The following is a 17,573-nucleotide window of genomic DNA, read 5'->3' as shown; positions in this document are numbered from 1 at the left end:
TTTTAGTGCCCTATGCCAAGGCACACCTGGTCCAACCAATCTATCCCACTCTATGTAAATCAGACACTGCCTCCTCAACCTCATCTATAAAACCACCTGCATTTCACCATGGAACCAGCAACCCATTTCTCTGGGACGCCTGTCTGCAGCAGAGAGCTATTCTCTTTCTTTCACCTATTAAAACTTCCACTCTTAACCTCACTCTTTGTGTGTCTGTGTCCTTGATTTCCTTGGCTGTGAGACAATAAACCTTAGGTATCACCCTAGACAATGAGGCTGCTTCACTATGGGAAGGGATGGGGGGCTCTGGTTGGACAGTGCTAGGTTTCACATTCCTGGATACCCAAGAACAAGGGCTACCTCCATGGCTAAGGAGACTGAGTCCCAAGAAGGACCTAGAGCCTTCAGGGAAAAGATGAAAGGGAAAATCTGTCTCCATGCTTCAGGGAGAGAAGCAGGGGAAAGGGAGAAGAGAACTTCCAGGGCCTGGAGACAGAGAAAATTTAGGAGTGACCGGGAAGTGGCCATGGCATCCTGACCCCCATGAGAAATCACTCGGATACCCAAGAGGACAGGGAGCACCTTGGGGAGCAGGGCCTAGAGACTTTCCTGAACATGGCCGCATCATTCTTACATGTGCTGCCGCTGGGGAGACAACCCCAGTGGAAGAGGGGCGAGGGCCTTTAAAAACAAGGTGGCTTAATGTTGAACATGAAGCTGTTTACTTAACAGCAAATCCCTATCCATCCACTAATCTTGATTGAAGGCTGCTGTACAGAAAAGTTTTGTGTGAATGGAGTGTTTGGGAAAACCCAGAGGGACTGAATCTCTCTGAATGAATGTAAGGTAGGGTAGTGTTGCAAGCATAGAATGGAGCCACAATCCATGGAACTAAGTCCACTTACTTCATTATCTTAGCCAGTAAAATAGCAGCTCAGAGCCACAGGGGACCATGACCTTATAAATCCTCAATGCCTCCTCCCATCCCAATTTTCCAGGGAATTTGCAGAAATGTCATGGAAGACATTGGACTTCCCAGAGAGTCTTCTCTAGATCTTATGATTTCGGAAATGTAACCACAGCTTTTGGCTAGGGTGGGTAAGGCAGTATAATACAGTTTTGTTTTGTTTTGTTTTGAATTCTGAGATGGAGTCTTGCTCTGTTGCCCAAGCTAGAGTGCACTGGCATGATCTTGGCTCACTGCAACCTTTGCCCCTCAGGTTCAAGTGATTCTCCTGCCTCAGCCTCCTGAGTAGCTGGGATTACAAGCATCCACTACCATGCCTGGCTAATTTTTGTATTTTTAGTAGAGATGGTGTTTCGCCATGTTGGTCAGGCTTGTCTTGAACTCCTGATCTCAGGTGATCCACCTACCTCAGCCTCCCAAAGTCCTGGGATTACAGGCGTGAGCCACCGCGCCCAGCCAGAATGCAGTTTTCAGGAGCAGGGGTTCTGAAGCCAGACATCCAGGCTTTGGATCCTGGCCACTTGTTAACTGTAGGACTTTGGACAAGTTGTTTCACCTGCATGTGTGTAGATATGTACTGCATATAAAGCACATTGAACAATTCACATTGTGCTCATCACCAGCTTTTACCTAACTTGCTGCCTCTGTGCCCAGCACACACAAAAACAGAAACTCAATAATTGACAACAGTGATCATTCTAAGAAGGCCTGCATGTTCCCTAACCTCTGCTCTACCCCCACCCAGAGTCCTGTGTGTCTCAGCTCCAGGAGGAGCAGAGTCCTTTCTCAGGATGCCCCAACTGCCATCTGCCCTTCAGTTCTCTAGAACATAAAAGGACCAGGGAGCCCCACGTGGAGGTAGCACTTGGGCTTTCCCATGGGAGTGGGGAGTAGGGATGGTTCCGTGCAGCCCATCTCTCTCCTGGAATCAGTGACCCCAACCAAGCACAGGCCTCCCACTGCTAGGAAAGCAGAACTGTCCTCTCTCAGGGAAGACGGTTTTATTTAGTAGAGTTTTCATGGTAGGGAATCAGGTACTGCTGTGAAGGTGGTGGAGACAGAAACACCCCTGAACCCTTGGGGCTGCTCTTGAGCAATGCAGGCACAGGTGTTAGGGCCCCTCAGCTCTCTGCCCTTGGCTTCGATGTCTTCTCCTCTGTGTTCTGGCTTGAATGCATCCGGAGGACTTGAGCTTCTCCAATGTACTCTAGTGGGAGGAGAGACAGCAGGCAGGAGAGGACCGGGAAGGTGGGGCCCCCACCTGGGAGCTGCAGGTGGATGTGTGAATGCTGAGGGGAAGGTCTGAGTCAAGCCTAGCTCCTGCTCTCAGCTCTGCTGGTGACCGAGGAGGGAATCCAACCTAAGAGGAATGGAGCGAATGGAATCCAACCTCTCTTCTTTCAACATCCAAGTAACAAATATTGATGAGATGCCTACTCTGTGCCTCTTTGCCAGGCACTCTGGACCTTTGATGGTCTAATCAGGGAGAATAATATACATTGAGGGTGTGTTTCCTCTTCTTTCCCCTCCAGCCTGCTGCCACTCCTGCTGCCCACTCTAGTCTAAGGCACCGGGATGACTGCAGCAGCCTCTCCTTGGTCTCCCTCACCCATTCTTGTCCCCCATAGTCCATGCTGCACACAGTAGCCAGAGGGGGCATGCACACCCTGCTCATAACCCTCTTATACACTCATGCACACCCCTGGCCTTTACCGCAGGCCAGCTCCTCCCACCTGTCTCATGCCTCCCTTACCACTGTCCCCCACCCAGAAGGCCCCAGCCACCATGGTCTGCTTGCTTTTCCACCAGCACACCAAGAGGTGGGAGCTTTGCTGGTTAGCTCTTCCTAGACTTGGGTAGAGCTGTATCTTTCCTGCCGTTTAGCTCTAGGAGCCCTCTCCCCACCTGCCAGTCCTTCTCACTACTGACCACAGAGCCCTGTTATTCTCCTTACAGTATCTGTCTCCACTCCTCCCCAGGTGTTTTACTTTGTTGTCTGTATTCCTCCTTGCTGGGATGTAAGTTCCGTGACAGCAGGAACTTGTCTGAATTCTTCCTCAATGATCCCCAGAGCTCAGCACATTGTGGGTGCTTGATAAATATTTGTGAATGAATGAATATGAATAAGTGAATGAATAGATGAAATGAACAGCTTCCTTGGACAGGGACTCATCTCCAAGTTAACTGGAATCCCCTGAGAAATCCAGCCAGAGTGGGCCTTGGTGAGTCCCCCGAATGACCCACTGCTTGGAATCTTACCTGGTTTTTCGCTTTTTGTAAAAGGTGATATCTTCGTTTTCTTCAGGAATTGACTGTGACCAAATACAAAGAAGGGGCTGGGAAGGTCATGCTGGAAACCTGACCCCACGGGTGGCAGGGGAGACGGGGAGGTGGGGAAGGTGGGGCAGGTGCAGTCAGCTGTCTGCTCCAGGGAGAGGCAAGAGTCACCCCTCCTGGAGGGCCAGAAAACATCTGTCCATGGCTAGCACCCAGGTAGCCTTCCTATGTCACCCCAGGCCAGACCCAGACAACTGTGGCCCTGCTGTCTGCAGTTAGTTCCACTGGGAAGCAAGGCCCTCCTGTCCCTGGAGCAACAAGGCATGGACTCTGCATCACCCCTCCCCTTAGCCCTCACTCACTCGCTCCACTGGTTTCCTTGTGGACTTCCCTTTGAGTGGGCAAGACAAGAACCCTGCATCTTGAATGAATTAAATGTATGAAAGATGCTCTTCCATCTTGTATTGGGCTTTACATCTCCCCATGCCTTTTTATGTGCCTGATGTTATTTTCCCTCCCTACGACTCTGGGAGGGGGCTTTTGAGAGATAGATGAAGCTGATGATTGCAGTCGGGAGGTGGTTTGCCCAAGGTCACAGTGAAGCCTGTCTTCCTCACTAGGCCGTTCCTCCTTTGCTCTCTCAGAGTGGAAGGGAACACCAAGTCCAAGGCCATGCAAGAACCCATGACTTCAAGAAATCTCGGTCCACCCCTACCCCTGCTTCTTCTCACCAAGCCCACCATGCTCCAGACACCTCAAACTTGGCATTCCCCAGTTGTATACCTTCCTGACTTCCATGCCTTCACCCAGGCTGGTCCCACTTCCCAGGATGACCTTTTCCCAAGCTTTCATTTGCTCAATCAAATCCTACCGCTCCTATCAGTGTTTCTCAAACTCTGTTGGAAACACTCAGGTGACTGTTAAAAATACAGGTCCCCCCTGCTTCACCCCAGCCTGCTATGTTAGAATCTTTAGAGGTCTGCATTTTTAACAAGCTCCTGGGGTGAATCTGAGTGCTGCTGGCCTTGGGAGTCAGTCGGGTCCAAGTCTGAATCCCAGCCCTTCTGCTGACCAGTCAGGTTACTTTGGGAAGGCCATTCTATTGTTCCTGAGCCTCAGCTTTCCCATCTGTAAAATGGAGCTAATACTGCCTCAGTGGGTTGTTGGATGGACTAGAAAAACGTGGAACACTCGGCGGTGTCAGGCAAACTTATCGCTGCTGTGTGGCCTTGCTGACTCTTGGGCTCCACTCACCTGCTTTGTGAGGCCTCCCCCAGTTCGTAATTAATCTTTCTCTTCCAGCCATCAGGGCACTTAGTACTGGTATAAAACCACTGCTTTGTGTTAGCATTTTCTCTCTACTCATGTCTTCCCATAGACCAAAGAGCTTCTGAAGAGGTAGGTGTGGCTAATCCAGCCTTATCTGGTTAAAATTGACACCGGTGGCCCCCTTGGGGTCTCCCCAGCCCTGGCAGTTCGGGGGCTGGTCTGGCTGTGTTGGCCTTGAAGCGCCTTGGGTAGCACTAGAAGGTCCCTGGGGAGGGGCTGGGCCTCTGCCTCCAGGACAGACTTAGTCAGCCCAGGCCCTGGCCAGCACCAGGCTCCCTTCTCCAGGTCCCACTGGCCTCACCTGGGAGGACAGAAGGCTGCAGAAGGGCAGGGGTGGGGTGCGGGGCCCACCTGCAGGGTGGCTCTTGCTTCTCCTGAGGAGGTTCGTGCACTTCTTGAAGCTGGTTTAGGAGCTTTTCTGTAGGGATGGAGACTAGGGGCTGGGGAAGGAGCTGAGCCACTGCTGTCTGCAGAAGTCCCAGAGCGAGGTCTTTTTCTGAAAGCACAGCCCGGGGGGCAGAGTCATCAGCCCCCAGCCCCCTTCCTGTCCCTGTGGTGGGGCCAGAAGCAGGGCCTCCATCCAGGGCAGCTTTCTCTAAGCATCCCACCTTCTGCCCTCAGGTCCCCTTGGGAGAGCTCCCTCTTCTCTCCTGGCCCATGTGTGCAGAGCCCCTAGCCCTTTCACATCCCTGTCCTGCCACATGAGGATGTGTATGCCTTCTTCTTGGCCCCAGCTGGCCCTCCTGCCCACCATATCTCCGGGCCCACGCTGGGAAGTCTACTGGGGACCTGCCTTCCTCCTCCTCCTTCTCCTTTACTCTCCTGTCCAGGAAGTCTTCTCCAATTAGCTTCCTGGTTCTCATCACTCCTCACCCTTCTACTCAGATGCACCCCCTACCCACTGTCCCATTGCGTCCATGTGTGTATTCTCGTGTTCATGTGTATACACGTTTGTAGCCCTATGTGCATATACTTGCACCTGTATGTGTGTGGGTCTCCCACTGCAATGTGTGAGGGGCTGTGTCTGCTAAGTACAGTCTTTGGATTTTTCCTCCCAGGTGCCTAGGCCCGGGGTCAGCATGAAAGAGGGGTCCCCTCCAAGGAGCAGGGGTAAGGAAATCCTGCTGAGGAATTGGGGAGGAGGAAGCAGAGATGCTGTCCAGCTGGGAAGGGTTAGTTTGGGGCTCCAAAATGGAGGAGAGGCCTCCGTGGAAGGCCCCCCCCAGGGTGGGAGCTGAGTGACATTTGAGTCCTGCAGAACCAGAGATCAAGGGCAGGACCTTGGTAGCCTCCACTGAGATAGTGCTGCGGGGCTGTGTCCTCACCCTTGGGCGGAGCGTAGAGCAGCCAGAACTGGATCGCGCTTAGCGAGTCTGTTTCCAGGATCTGACACAGGAGCTCCAGGACCTGTGGGCAGGAGGCCAGCACACTCCAGCCAGGAGTACAGGCAAATGTAGGTTTGTAGGGCACCAAGGGGACCCTTCCCCCAAAGTGCGCTCCCAGAGGCGCCTGCTGGGCTAAACTTGCTCCCACAAGGGTCCGTGCCTTTTCCTCCACATTGGACTTTGCACTTAACAGAGGGCTTTGTCTCACGACAGCCCCGGAGGAAGATTCTTAACCTTCCTGCTGGACAAGTGGAGAATCCGAGGCCTTGAGAGGGGATGCTAGCAGGAAGTTGGTGGCAGAACGCGGCCTCAGCGAAAGGCTCTGTGGACCCCACATCCTTGAAGCCTGCTCAGCTGGTTATTCCCTAGGGCCCCTCACTGGGAAGCCAAGGTCCGAGCTGGCCAGTCAGCTCCTCAGAGACACACCAAATCCCACAAGCCCAGGGCCTTGGTGTGGGGATTTCAGGAACCCCATGGTACGCCATACCCCAAAAGTCCCGGAGTCTGGGGATGTTGGAAAAGGGGTGGGGGAAGCCCAGAGGGCAGCCTGAGGGGCAGCACAGGCCGGTTCTGCAAACTGCTCAGCACCAGGCTCCCTCCTGCAGAGCTGCAGGCATGCTTGGCTCCTTGCTAAATCCTCAGTCTTTGACATCTTTGCTACTTCCGGGCTCATTTTCCCCTGCGTTCTCCAGTCATTTAGCATCAGGAAAAGATCCAGCTCTCTCTGGGATAGGCTATGGGGGCTCCCTAGGCCAGACTGCTGCTGGTGGCTGTAGCTATGGCAGGCTGGAGTTGGGGCCCGAGGTGAAAGCTGGGAGCCCTGGAGTCCTAGGAAAGTGAGGCCCCCTCAGCTCCTGGCGGTCAGTCATCCTAGGACCTGGAGGGGCCGGTCAGTCCCCAGCAGGTCGGCCTCACCCTCAGCAGAGTGGAATCTGGGCTGGGCCTCTCCCCAGGCCTCTGCCTGCTTAGGGGCCCACCCTCGTCCCCAGATGCCCACCCGCTGTGCTGACCCACCCTGACCTGCCACTGGGCCCTTCTCCATTCTCTGCGTCCAACTTACCTGCCCTGTGCCCCCTCCCCGCAGGACCTGAGAACCTAATTCCAGGCGAGGTGAGGCTGCCCTATGGTGGAGAAAGCACCTTAGTCCTAGCTGTGCTGGTCCGTCTCAGGGGACCTGGCCCATGGACTATCACTTGGCAGGGCCTTGGCCTCCCCATCTGTGGCATGGGGGTGCTGAGCCCTGTCTGCTCTATCCACTTTGCTGCATTGTGGCAAGGTTTCAGAGGGAGTGTGTGTCTGACAGCGCTGGTCACAAGGAAGGTGGCAGGATGCTGGCTCCACTTCTGGCCTTTCTTGGAGGACATCCGTGCATTTTCATAGGGACCTCTGATGCCTTCACCCACTGGGATGAGGCATGGACTCATCTCAGGCCTCGATGGGGAAACGTGAGCATGGAGGAGTTGGGCTCTGTGCTCACTGAAGCACAAGCCGGGCCCCTCTCTGAGTGTGGACACCAGGCTGGGCCTAGCCATGCAGGCTGTGGGGTGCAGCCTGCTGTGGTGGGCAGGACCTCCTTCTTCAATCCATCATTGCAGCTCCCTTCACTAACTCAGCAAATGCCACAGGTAGAAGGCACCCTCGACAACAATGCATTCATATTTCCAGTGGATAGATCACGGAACTAGGGCCCAGGGAGGGGAAAGGACTCACAAGGAAACCTAGGACTCACATGCCCGCAGCAGGGGGTCATAGCCCCGGCTGCTGACTCCCCAGGGCTGGAGTTTTCTGGTCTTAACAGTCCTAAGCACCAGTATCCCTGGGAGGGGCCTCGCCCTAAAGCGGTTTGTAAGACTCCTAATGTGGAGAACCAGGAGCCTGGGAGCAGAACTGGGCCCTCACCAGCAGCTCCTGATCCTGAAGGAGAAAGGCCTGGACTCCTTCATCTCTGCTGGAAGACTGACTCTGCTGGCCCTGGTGAGATCTGCGGCGGCCGACAGCCCGGGTGGAAGCAGGGATGAGCCTCCCAGTCTCTGCCGAGTACTTTGCCCCCTGCTCCCGCAGAGGCTCCTCCTTCTGCTCCTTCTGCTGGGACAAAAGTGGCCAGAGACTCCAGGCAGTCAGCAAGAGGGGAGGAAGAGGGCCGAGGGGAGGAGAGGAGCAGGAGGCCGGGTCACAATCCCAGGGCACTTCGCCTCCCAAATCCTAGCATCACAGCGTTGCCAGGGTCCCAGGGTATCATTCAGCTCTGCCACCCACCCACCCCCCACCTGCCCTAGACCCCTCCTTGGGCATCCCCGGCCCTCTCTCCAGCAGCTGGCCCTTCCACTATCAGCTATCATGCTTAAACTAGCAAAAGCTCTTCCTCCTGGAACTCAGTAATGGAGGGTCGATCGCTGGATGCCCATGGGTGGTTCTCGTTCTTCCTCCCAGGAAAGTCCTCCCTGCTGCTCCTCCCCACAGCCATCAGAGATTTGAAAACAGCATCCTGCACCAAGGGCCCAGCGCCTACCTTAATTCCCAGCTCAGCTGCCCCCAGGTCTGTCCCAGAGAGGCCTGGGGCCCGGGGCCTCCTGCTCTTGCAATTCCAGTTAAGACTGATAGTATCCTTCCCCCCATTTTAAAGATAAGAAAACAGAGACCCAGACAGCTTAGCTGAGTTGTCCTGAGTGCTGCAGTGAGTTAGCTGTGAGCAGGAATGAGAAGCCGGGCCTCTGCCTGTCCACTCTGGTTGCCCAAGACAAGAGGCAGGACAAGGGGCAACCACAAGGTTGCCCAGGACAAGTGGCAGGACCAGGCTGTCTAAGAGCAATTCCAGTCACTTTCAAGCTGCCTCTCAGGTGACTTTACTGTTTTATCATCAAATGGCACCTATGGGGTCACCCCTATCATGTTTGAAAACCTTCCGAGATTCTCTGCTCCTTATGTGATTAGACACTAAAGATTTTGGCGATTAAGAACAAGCTGCTCTCCTGGCTAACACGGTGAAACCCCGTCTCTACTAAAAATACAAAAAATTAGCCGGGCGAGGTGGCGGGCACCTGTAGTCCCAGCTACCCGGGAGGCTGAGGCAGGAGAATGGCGTGAACACCGGGGGGCGGAGCCTGCAGTGAGACGAGATCGCGCCACCGCACTCCAGCCTGGGCAACAGCGAGACTCAGTCTCAAAAAAAAAAAAAACAAGCTGCTCCTCCCCACATGCAAAGTCTGCCCCCCCTCACCTTTCCTATTGCTGCCCACTTATAGCCCGGTTTCTGATGGTGCCCTGCATTTGCCAGCTTTTGAGCTGCTGTGCTAGGTGCCTCTGCTCGGAACTCCTCAGTCCCCTTGTGAACATCTCACTTAGGTATCGAAGGCCCCCAAGTGCCGCCTGTCCTAAAACCCCTGCTTGGATTTCTCCGCCTAGGTGTGCTCTCTCCCTCACTGTGACCTTTCCCCTGATGTTTGTATGAATCAGTCCCCCCACCCCACCTCTGGTAGGCTGAACTGACTCGGGAAGGATCTCCTTACACAGGGAAGGATCCGTTTCACCTCTTCCCAGACTAGCTCCTGTGTTCCGCACCCACCTCTTTCTTCTTCAGCTCATCCTCCTTGGTGAAGAAGGCCACCCGGGAAGCCAGCTCCTTCAATTCCTTCTTCCAGGCTTCTGGGAGGAGGCAACAAGGTCCTGCCAACTGAAGTCAGGGGCCCTCCTCCCCTCCCTGTGCCACCAGGCCTTGGTAGAGGAGTCTGCTCTCCTTCTTGGCCTCCCTGCCTGGATCTTAAAGGGAAAGGGGGAGGCAGTGCCCTGGAGAGAGAAGGATCTGGATTCACACCATGGGTGGTGGTTGTGGCAGTGGGTGGGGTACGGGGGTGGGGTATTGCTTTCCTTCTAGCAGGGGCTGATGTTGATGTCCTAGCCTGTGGCATTTCTAGGGGATGCTGGAGAACATTTTGTTGCCTGTGCCGAGATGCACATGGTTTAATCTAGCTTTGCCTCTTTTAGGTCCCTGAGGCCAAGACTGAAGCTGAGGAGATATGGATGGGCCTGTTATTAAGAAATCGAACTACTCCCTGGAGAGGGTGGCAAAGAGAGCTGCAGCCAGCCTTCCAAGTCTCTCTGGCCTGCACCGGCAGCCCCAGCCCCTTCTCCAGGATCTCTCCCCTGTCCCCACCAAACTGGCTTCCAGCACCTCAGTCGTGGAAAGGATAACACTCAGCAGAGCAGAGACCTCTGGAATGCCAAGCCAGCACTGTGGCTGATTGTTCTGGTTGGCCAATGCCTGAGCACACAAGCTACTAAATATTCCTTATAGCATTCTGCCCTACAGCTGCCAGTCACACGACTGCAGGCTCAACATCTGCTTCCCCTCTGTATGCTATTACTCCTCAAGCACCTCAAATCCAAGCAGGGGTGCATTTCTGCTGGCTAGGACTTGCTGGGTGGGGAGTAATGCAGAGATTAGGCTGTCCAAGGAAATGGGAGAAAAAATGAGGTTCCCCCAGCGGACCTCACTGACCTAAGAGCGATGGCCCTTTCCTTCTGGGCACCCACACAAGTGAGGCAGCCTTGGGGAGAGGCATGAGCCCCAGGGTAGAGGGAGGCATGGCCCAAGTACCCACCAGAAGAAAGCTGGGGGTTCCGATTAGACTGTGGGTCTCCAATGGGGACAGAGATGGTGGGCATCCCCATTTGACAGCCGGAAAAGACAGTTGACTCAGGCAAGGGGGCTGGAAAATCCCTGACGACACAGACGGGCTTCCCGGTGAGATCTGCAAAGGGTTAGAGGCTGTGGGAAGGGAGGCTTAGGTGGAACTTAAGACCTCCAGGAGGCTGGGAAGAGGCTGAGGGGCAGGGTGATTCCGGCTCCACCTCTTCCAGTGACCACAAGCTGATCGATTATCAGAGCTGGGAAGGTGTTGCAACCACCTAGACCAGCGACCACCTCACCCACGGGGGGATCCTAGAATGGACAGGGGAAGGGCCTGCTCAGGGCCACACTGTGAGTTGGGCAGAGGTGAGACAAGAACTTAGGCTTCCTGGGCCCCTAGTCCTGAAGATCTTCTGATTTCCTATGACAGGGCAACAAATTGCCGATGTGAGTACGCAGCAGGGGTAGGCAGACAGCTTAAAGATGAGAATGCTGAGGCAAGGGCATTACGTCACAGTTCATGATGGGAGAGGTCTGGGCTCACATGACAGGGAGAGAGATTGAGCCACACCCTCTGCAGAAAACTTCTGCTTTGGTCAGCCTGTGCAAGGCTGCGTGCAGGGCAGCCTGGAGGTAGTGGGGGCCATTTACACTTGAGGACCCTTCTGGCTAACCCTGGGTGATTATTATATCACTATTGATAGTGAGGCTTGAAGACCGGCCTGGCGAGGACCTAGCAGGGCTGCTCTCTCCTCCCTGAAACACTTCCCTTTTGGCGCCAGGACCCCTCACTCTTGTCCCAGCTCACTACCTCTCCTCAGCTCCTCTGCCGACTTCTCATCTTCTCAACCTCTTAATCCTGGGGTCCCCAGGGACCTGCCCCCAGGTTTTTCTCTCCTGTACCTACATGGACTCCTTGGTGATCCTACCCAGGCCCACCACTTGAAACACCCCCTCTCGAATGGCTCTCATGTCTGTGTCTCTGCCCTGAACTCCAGATCCGACTGCACCCCCGTACCTCCACCTGGAGGTCTAGAAAGCATCTCGCGTCACCCATCTCCCACATCAGAGACCAAACCCCTGACTCCTCCCAGCCTACACTGGCCCTTCTGCAGATTTCCCTGTCTCAGTCAATGCACTCCAGTTTCCCAGGTGCTCAGGCCAAAAATCTAAGTCGGCCTTAACTCTTCTCTTCCTCTCACACTCCACTTTTAATCAATCGCCGAGTCCTACTGACTTTACCTTTCACATATCTCCAGGATAGAGCCACTGAGTCTTCCACTTCTAGCCCCTGGTCCAAGCCACACTTAAGACAGAAGCCAGGATGACCTTGCTAAAACATCTCACTTCTGTGCTCTCAGCCTTCCAAGGGCTCCAGCTGATTCAGGAAGGTGGCTTAATGGTGACAACAGTGGCCCAAATGCCTAGCTGATCTGGGCCCACTGTCTCCCTGATGCCGTCTCCGTTCTCCTCTCCTACTTTACTCCAGCCAGACCAGCTTCTGCTTCCTTGCTGCTGCTCCAACAGAGTGGGAGCGCTCTTGCCTTCTGGACTTTGTATTTGCAGATCTACCTGCCTGAGACATCCTTCCCCCTGCCGTGTGCACAGTTCCCGTGCAGTTCTTTGCTCAAATGTCATGTTAATGGCCATGTCTTCCTTGACCACCTTTCAAAAATAGCTATCTTCCCACTGCAGCCTGGGCACTTGACACCTTCCCCATCTCCCATCCCTCCCCACTGGAGGTCAGCTCCAGGAGGGGGGCCACCATGTCTGTCTTGTTCACTGTTGTATCCCCAAGGCCTAAAAAAGTGCCTAGCCAATAGTTCACACTCAATAAATATTTGATGGCTGGCTGGACGGCTGAGTGGCTGACATGGCCTAGGTTAGAGAACTTAGAGAACAGAGCACTGCTCCAGGACAGAACTTATCCCTTTCTCCGATTCATAAAATGGGAGAACCCAGCAGTCAGGGGACTCTGTAGGGAACCTGTCACCCACCCTTGGAGGCTTCTCTCCTGCCCACCGAGCACAGTCCTGGCTGGGTTCTTTGGCAGCCCTGGGATCCTGGACCCCAACCTCTCTGGGCTCCAGCCTGGAAATGGGCTGCCATCAATTCTTCCTTCCCAGTTCTCAAGACCAATTAGTGATACTCCCTCTGCTCCCACCCCAACCAGCCAGGCCCTACCTTGAATGTGGGTCACGTGCTGGGGGTGTGGGTGGTGCCGGGAGAAGAAGGAGTGGTGACTGAGGCGTCCAAAGCAGTAGGTGCCAGGGGTTTGGGGCTTGGGGGTCCTCAATGCCTGGCGGATCCGCTCGAAATCCACAATCCCTGGGATCACCAGTTCTTTCTGTGGCCCCCTGTCCCTGGGGCTCCTTGGCTTGCACCCTGACTTCTTCTCAGGTTTCAGCTCAGCCTTTGGACTGAAGGAGGAGGTTTCAGGAGAAGCTAATGGAGTCTCCTCTGGCAGTGGGCCCACCTGGGCTCAGAGCTCAGTGCTTATTACAGAGCCCCTTCCTGAGGAGCTCTGAAATCTGGTTTCCTGGGTTTCACCACCACCCCCATAGCACCAAAAGCTAGGCCTCCCCCAGAGTCCTTTCCCAACTGGTGCAATCCTGTCCTGGTTAGTCTTCCTTATCAGGGAGCTAGCATCCATTTGAGGGAACTCAGACTCTCCCAGCACCCCAGTTTTTTCCCAGAGACCATATCTGAAACCAGAAAGAGAAGCAGCAGACCCACCTACTCATCAAAATACCCAGGATGGAGCAAAGTCACCTTATATACATCCCTGGGGATGGGGATGGTCTCAACAGGGGCCTCTCCCCAAGCCAGACTGTGGACAGCCCAGAGGCCAGCTATAGGCTGTCATCCTCTCCCATGCACTTAGTAGTAGTCTTGGCTCAGACTCAGCATCCAGAGGCCAGAGCTGGAGCTTAGGCCAGACCAGACCAGCAAGTTCTGTTCCCATGGGGGTCCCTCCTAGGAGAGGAAGAGCTGATGCAGCAGCTACTGGGGCTGTGACGCTGAGGGAAGCTTCAAGCTCTGTTTTGCTTTGCTGGAGACAAGCCAGCTTGGGTCCTCTCTCCTCTACCCCACACCCCTCCCCTTCCTGAGGACGCTGTGCATCTGCCCTTGGAGGAAGGTCAAGATCAGCAAAGGTGGGCCACTCCCCACTGGAGGCCTGCTGGGACCACCTGCCTGATCGCCATCTGCATGCCCTTCTCACGGTGGCCCTGGCTGAAGGGAGTCCTTTTGGAGTACAGATGGACTCTGGATGTGCTAAACAAGGCGTGCTGCCCAGGGACCCTCTGAGGACTCCACTGACCTGGCCCCTGAGTTTCCTGTTCCATTCTCCATTCGCCTCTAAGGGATCTGGGGCTTAAAGAAATAAAGCAAACCTTCTCTGAAAGTTGCAGTTAGCTGTCCTCTTCTACCCCCAAGTAACAGAGGAATTCACCTCCTGAGAACCCCTGGAACTCCTTTGCTCAGTGCTTCTGGCACCTGCTCAAGTCTTTTCCCTGCCCAGGAGGGGCAAAGCCCATTACCTGGGCTAACTTGGGCCTGAGGACCCATCAGGGGGTCTGCCTGACTGGCAGCAGAAGTCCAGTAAGAACCACCTCTCTTGGACTCCTAATCTGTTGAGATCCCCCAAGGCCACCTTTGTCTTCCACCCTGCCCTACCCCAAGCCCTCCTCAGTCAGCAGGGTGGGCATTTGGAGCCTCACCTCATCAGTGGATAATCAGCCAATTGAACATCTGTAGCCATTGTATGCTTTCTAACAGACTAAAGGCCAGTGCACTTAATACTAGTGTTGAAGATGCAGAACAGGAACTCTCATGAACTGGTGGTGGAAGTGTAAAAAGGAACAGGCATTTTAGGGGGAGAAATGGTAATATCTTATAAAATTGAGCATTTGTATGCTGTATCACCCAGCAATTTCTTTCCCAGATATAAGAGAAATTCTCACAGATGTACAACAGGGGCTACTTATAAGAATATTCATACAAACACGGTTCAAAATAGCAAAAAACTGGTGGCAACCCAAATGTCTGATGGCAGAAGAATGGATAAGTAAGCTGTGGTGCATTCAGAGAATGGGATACTTTATTGCTATGAAAATAAATGAGTCACAGCTACATGTAACAACATGGATGAATCTTATAATCAGTATGAGAAAACTTACAATTCTTGGTTTTGGGATGTTATATTTATGCAATCATATTAACTCAATTTACTTTTTATTAATTACTATTAAATAGACTACAGTATAACAAGATATATGCATTTGAAACAATACAATTGTTGTCATCCACTATATATAATGTGTAGTTAATATAAAATAACTACTAAACTGTATAAATGTTGTGTTTAGAAACATATTATTTTTCTTTCATAAATGGTTTAGTTTATGTGTGTTCCAGAGGACCACATAGCCTGAGATCCTTTCTAAAAATAAAAGTTTAAAAGCAAGCAAAATGATCATGAACATGCGATAAAACAGCAACAACAGCATCAAACAAGGAAATGCTAAGCACGAAATTCACACGGTGGCTATTTCCGAGGGAAGGTGGGAAGGGGACGTGTGCAGGAGAAGCGCATATAAGGAGATGTGTTAGTGGTGATGTTCTTGTTCTTGGTTTGGGTGGTGTATTTGCTTGTGTTTATTATATTATTAAATAAATTAATTAAATGGCATAGATGAAAGATGATAGGTGTGAAAACCAAGAATTGTGATTAAATCTATGGACCTGAATATATATATCTAGCCAAAGTGCTAGGGATGGGGTTGGGACAGGACATCAGCGCATTCTGAGAATTAACCCTCAGAGTCATAGAATCTGCAAGGGACCCCAGAGATCTCCCAATGCCAGCCTTCATCAGGTAGTGGGATGGGTTGGTGTTGTCTGAGATCAGGGAAGCAGGGGAGATTTGCTGAGGTCACACAGAAGGAACCAGAGCCCGGGCAGTCTGACTCACAGTTTGCTGATCTTTTCTCTCCTTAAAAGGAAGCTCCAGACATCCTTGATGTCAGGGACTGGGCTCTAGAGTACTTAGATGCTACAATCTTGAGAACAGGATATGTGGAAGCCCCAAATCCTCCTGCCTATGGGAAAAAGTACTCTTTAGAACAGAGACTTGCAAATGTGTTTGGGTGTGATGACAGTAAGAAATTCTTTATGTCATGATCCAATTCACACACGGGTTTGTGTGTGTGTGTGAAACTAAAACAATAATATCCTGAAGCAATATTTATCCATACTACATATGATGCACACTGATATTTTTACCCTATTTTTGGTTTTTATTTCTTAAATGTTAGATATGATCCATTAAATTGATCCAATAAGCCACCAGGGGGTCATAACCCACAGCGGCTGTAGAGAGGCCGACAGGGACACTAGTAGGCCAAGCCTGCCTTGTCCAGAGTGGGAGAGGCGGGACCCCAGTGTAGTCTGCCCTGCCCTGCCCTGCCCCTGCTCTCTGTCCCTGGGGCCCCAGCCAGCCAGGCAGAGGGGTCTGAGGGCTTCCATCAATCCAGCCACAGAACTTCCCTTTCTACCTCTGCCCTTCTGGGCTGTCCAGGGTCCATCTCCTCTCCCGAGAGGTCCCTGGACTCACCAAGGCAGTGCCCGCTACAGCATGTGTACGAGAAGCCCTGCTGTCCTAGCAGGAAGGAGCAAGAGGACAAATCGAGGGGAAGGCTGTGGGATTCTGTGGGCAAGTCTGCTTGCTTTGTGACAATGAGCTCAGTGGTTGCTAGGTTACCCTGTTCCCACAACTCCAGAACCTCTGCCCAACACCCCTCTACCACATCCCCTGCCTGTCTCCCCCTCCTGGAAGGGTAGACAAGGGCTAAGGACCTTCTGTCCCTCCTGACTTCCCGGCTGCCTCCCATCCAACCCTTTCAATGGGGGCCAAGGGAGAGAAGGAGAGTGTGGGGCTGGTTTTAGCCAGTGAGAAGCGGATGGAGGCGGAACACTGGCAGAGGACGTTGGTGGGCTGCATCCCAGCTTTGACAGCCCCACTTGGCCTGACCCCACCACACAGGGGTCGGCTTCCACGCATCTTGGTTCTGGGGACTCATTCTCAGGGAGATGGGTCTTAGAAGGAGAGAAGATGACAGCCCGCATTACCCAGAGGGACCCCAGCCCCTCTCTCTGCATGATAACTGGGTGGGAAGATTCTGGGCTTGCATTTGGACAGGTGTTCTAATCAGATTTCAACATCCCATAGACACGTTACCTTGGGTAAGTCACCGGGACTGCCACAGATGCAAAATAGTGGGAAGAATCCTTGCTTCGAGTTCCTACTCTGCTACTTCCTAGTTGTGTGGCCTCAGACAATGCACCTGCCTTCTCTGAGCCTTAGTTCCCATATCCCTAAAATGGAGATGATGATATTGCACTTATTCTCACAGGATGTTTGAGAATATTAATTGAGTTGATATACATTAAAGTGTTTCAAACAGTATCTGCCCCCAAGTATAATTTCTTACTGTTATTGCCTTCTCTGGGTCTATAAAATGGGATATCCTCGCCTACTTCTGTGATTGTTCTGAAGACAAGCTAATGGAAGTGAAGCCTTTAGTTGTATGTCTGGCACACAGAAGATGCTCAAAAAGGATAATAATAATCATTATTATTGGTAACTTGATGGAGGTAGTAGGATGAGTCCTTCATCTGAGAACTATCTTAGGTATTTCACTATTTCTCTGAGGCTCAACTTGGACACCTGTCAAATGGGGGTAAGGATAGTTCTTAGCCGACAGGGCTGTAACTCGATCAGATGCCGGGAGGGGTGTAGACAGGCTCTGTAAACTATGGGAATGCTTGCAGACAGTGCCGGGTGCTGTCCCTCAGAATGATGAGGTGGGCTTTTCCCAGGGCCTTTGCCCTCAGCACCCCTGGCTTCATACTGGTGCTCTGGGGCTTCCAGACTCTGTGTCTTTTCTCTGGGGAGCAAGAAAAGGAAGGTGGGTAGCTAGAGGCA

At 52.9% G+C, this 17,573-nt stretch overlaps 1 protein-coding gene across 8 annotated transcripts; it reads right to left on the bottom strand.

Annotated features, from left to right (window-relative positions):
* Positions 1 to 1,917: 1,917 nt before the first annotated feature.
* TBATA (thymus, brain and testes associated) lies at positions 1,918 to 16,330 on the bottom strand. 8 transcript variants are annotated; one of them, XM_054503969.1, is made up of 11 exons: positions 16,144 to 16,320; positions 15,561 to 15,687; positions 14,308 to 14,424; positions 12,770 to 13,005; positions 10,557 to 10,706; positions 9,521 to 9,600; positions 7,858 to 8,040; positions 5,899 to 5,980; positions 4,925 to 5,069; positions 3,227 to 3,279; positions 1,918 to 2,174 (listed from the first exon to the last, which is right to left on the bottom strand). In XM_054503969.1, exons 3-11 carry the CDS (start codon positions 14,346 to 14,348, stop codon positions 2,089 to 2,091), a joined length of 1,056 nt encoding a protein of 351 aa, XP_054359944.1. In that variant the 5' UTR covers positions 14,349 to 14,424; positions 15,561 to 15,687; positions 16,144 to 16,320; the 3' UTR covers positions 1,918 to 2,088. The 8 variants fall into 8 exon arrangements, with proteins under 8 accessions (XP_054359944.1, XP_054359943.1, XP_054359945.1 ...); XM_054503968.1 differs by having other exon boundaries at positions 1,952 to 2,174; positions 16,203 to 16,330; XM_054503970.2 differs by having other exon boundaries at positions 1,952 to 2,174; positions 9,521 to 9,597; positions 16,203 to 16,323.
* Positions 16,331 to 17,573: the final 1,243 nt, after the last annotated feature.

This window comes from Pongo pygmaeus, chromosome 8 (genome assembly GCF_028885625.2).
Source record: "Pongo pygmaeus isolate AG05252 chromosome 8, NHGRI_mPonPyg2-v2.0_pri, whole genome shotgun sequence".
Classification (NCBI taxonomy): domain Eukaryota; kingdom Metazoa; phylum Chordata; class Mammalia; order Primates; family Hominidae; genus Pongo; species Pongo pygmaeus.
Note: the sequence above shows the minus strand (reverse complement) of the source record. Positions and strands in the feature narration are given on the sequence as shown.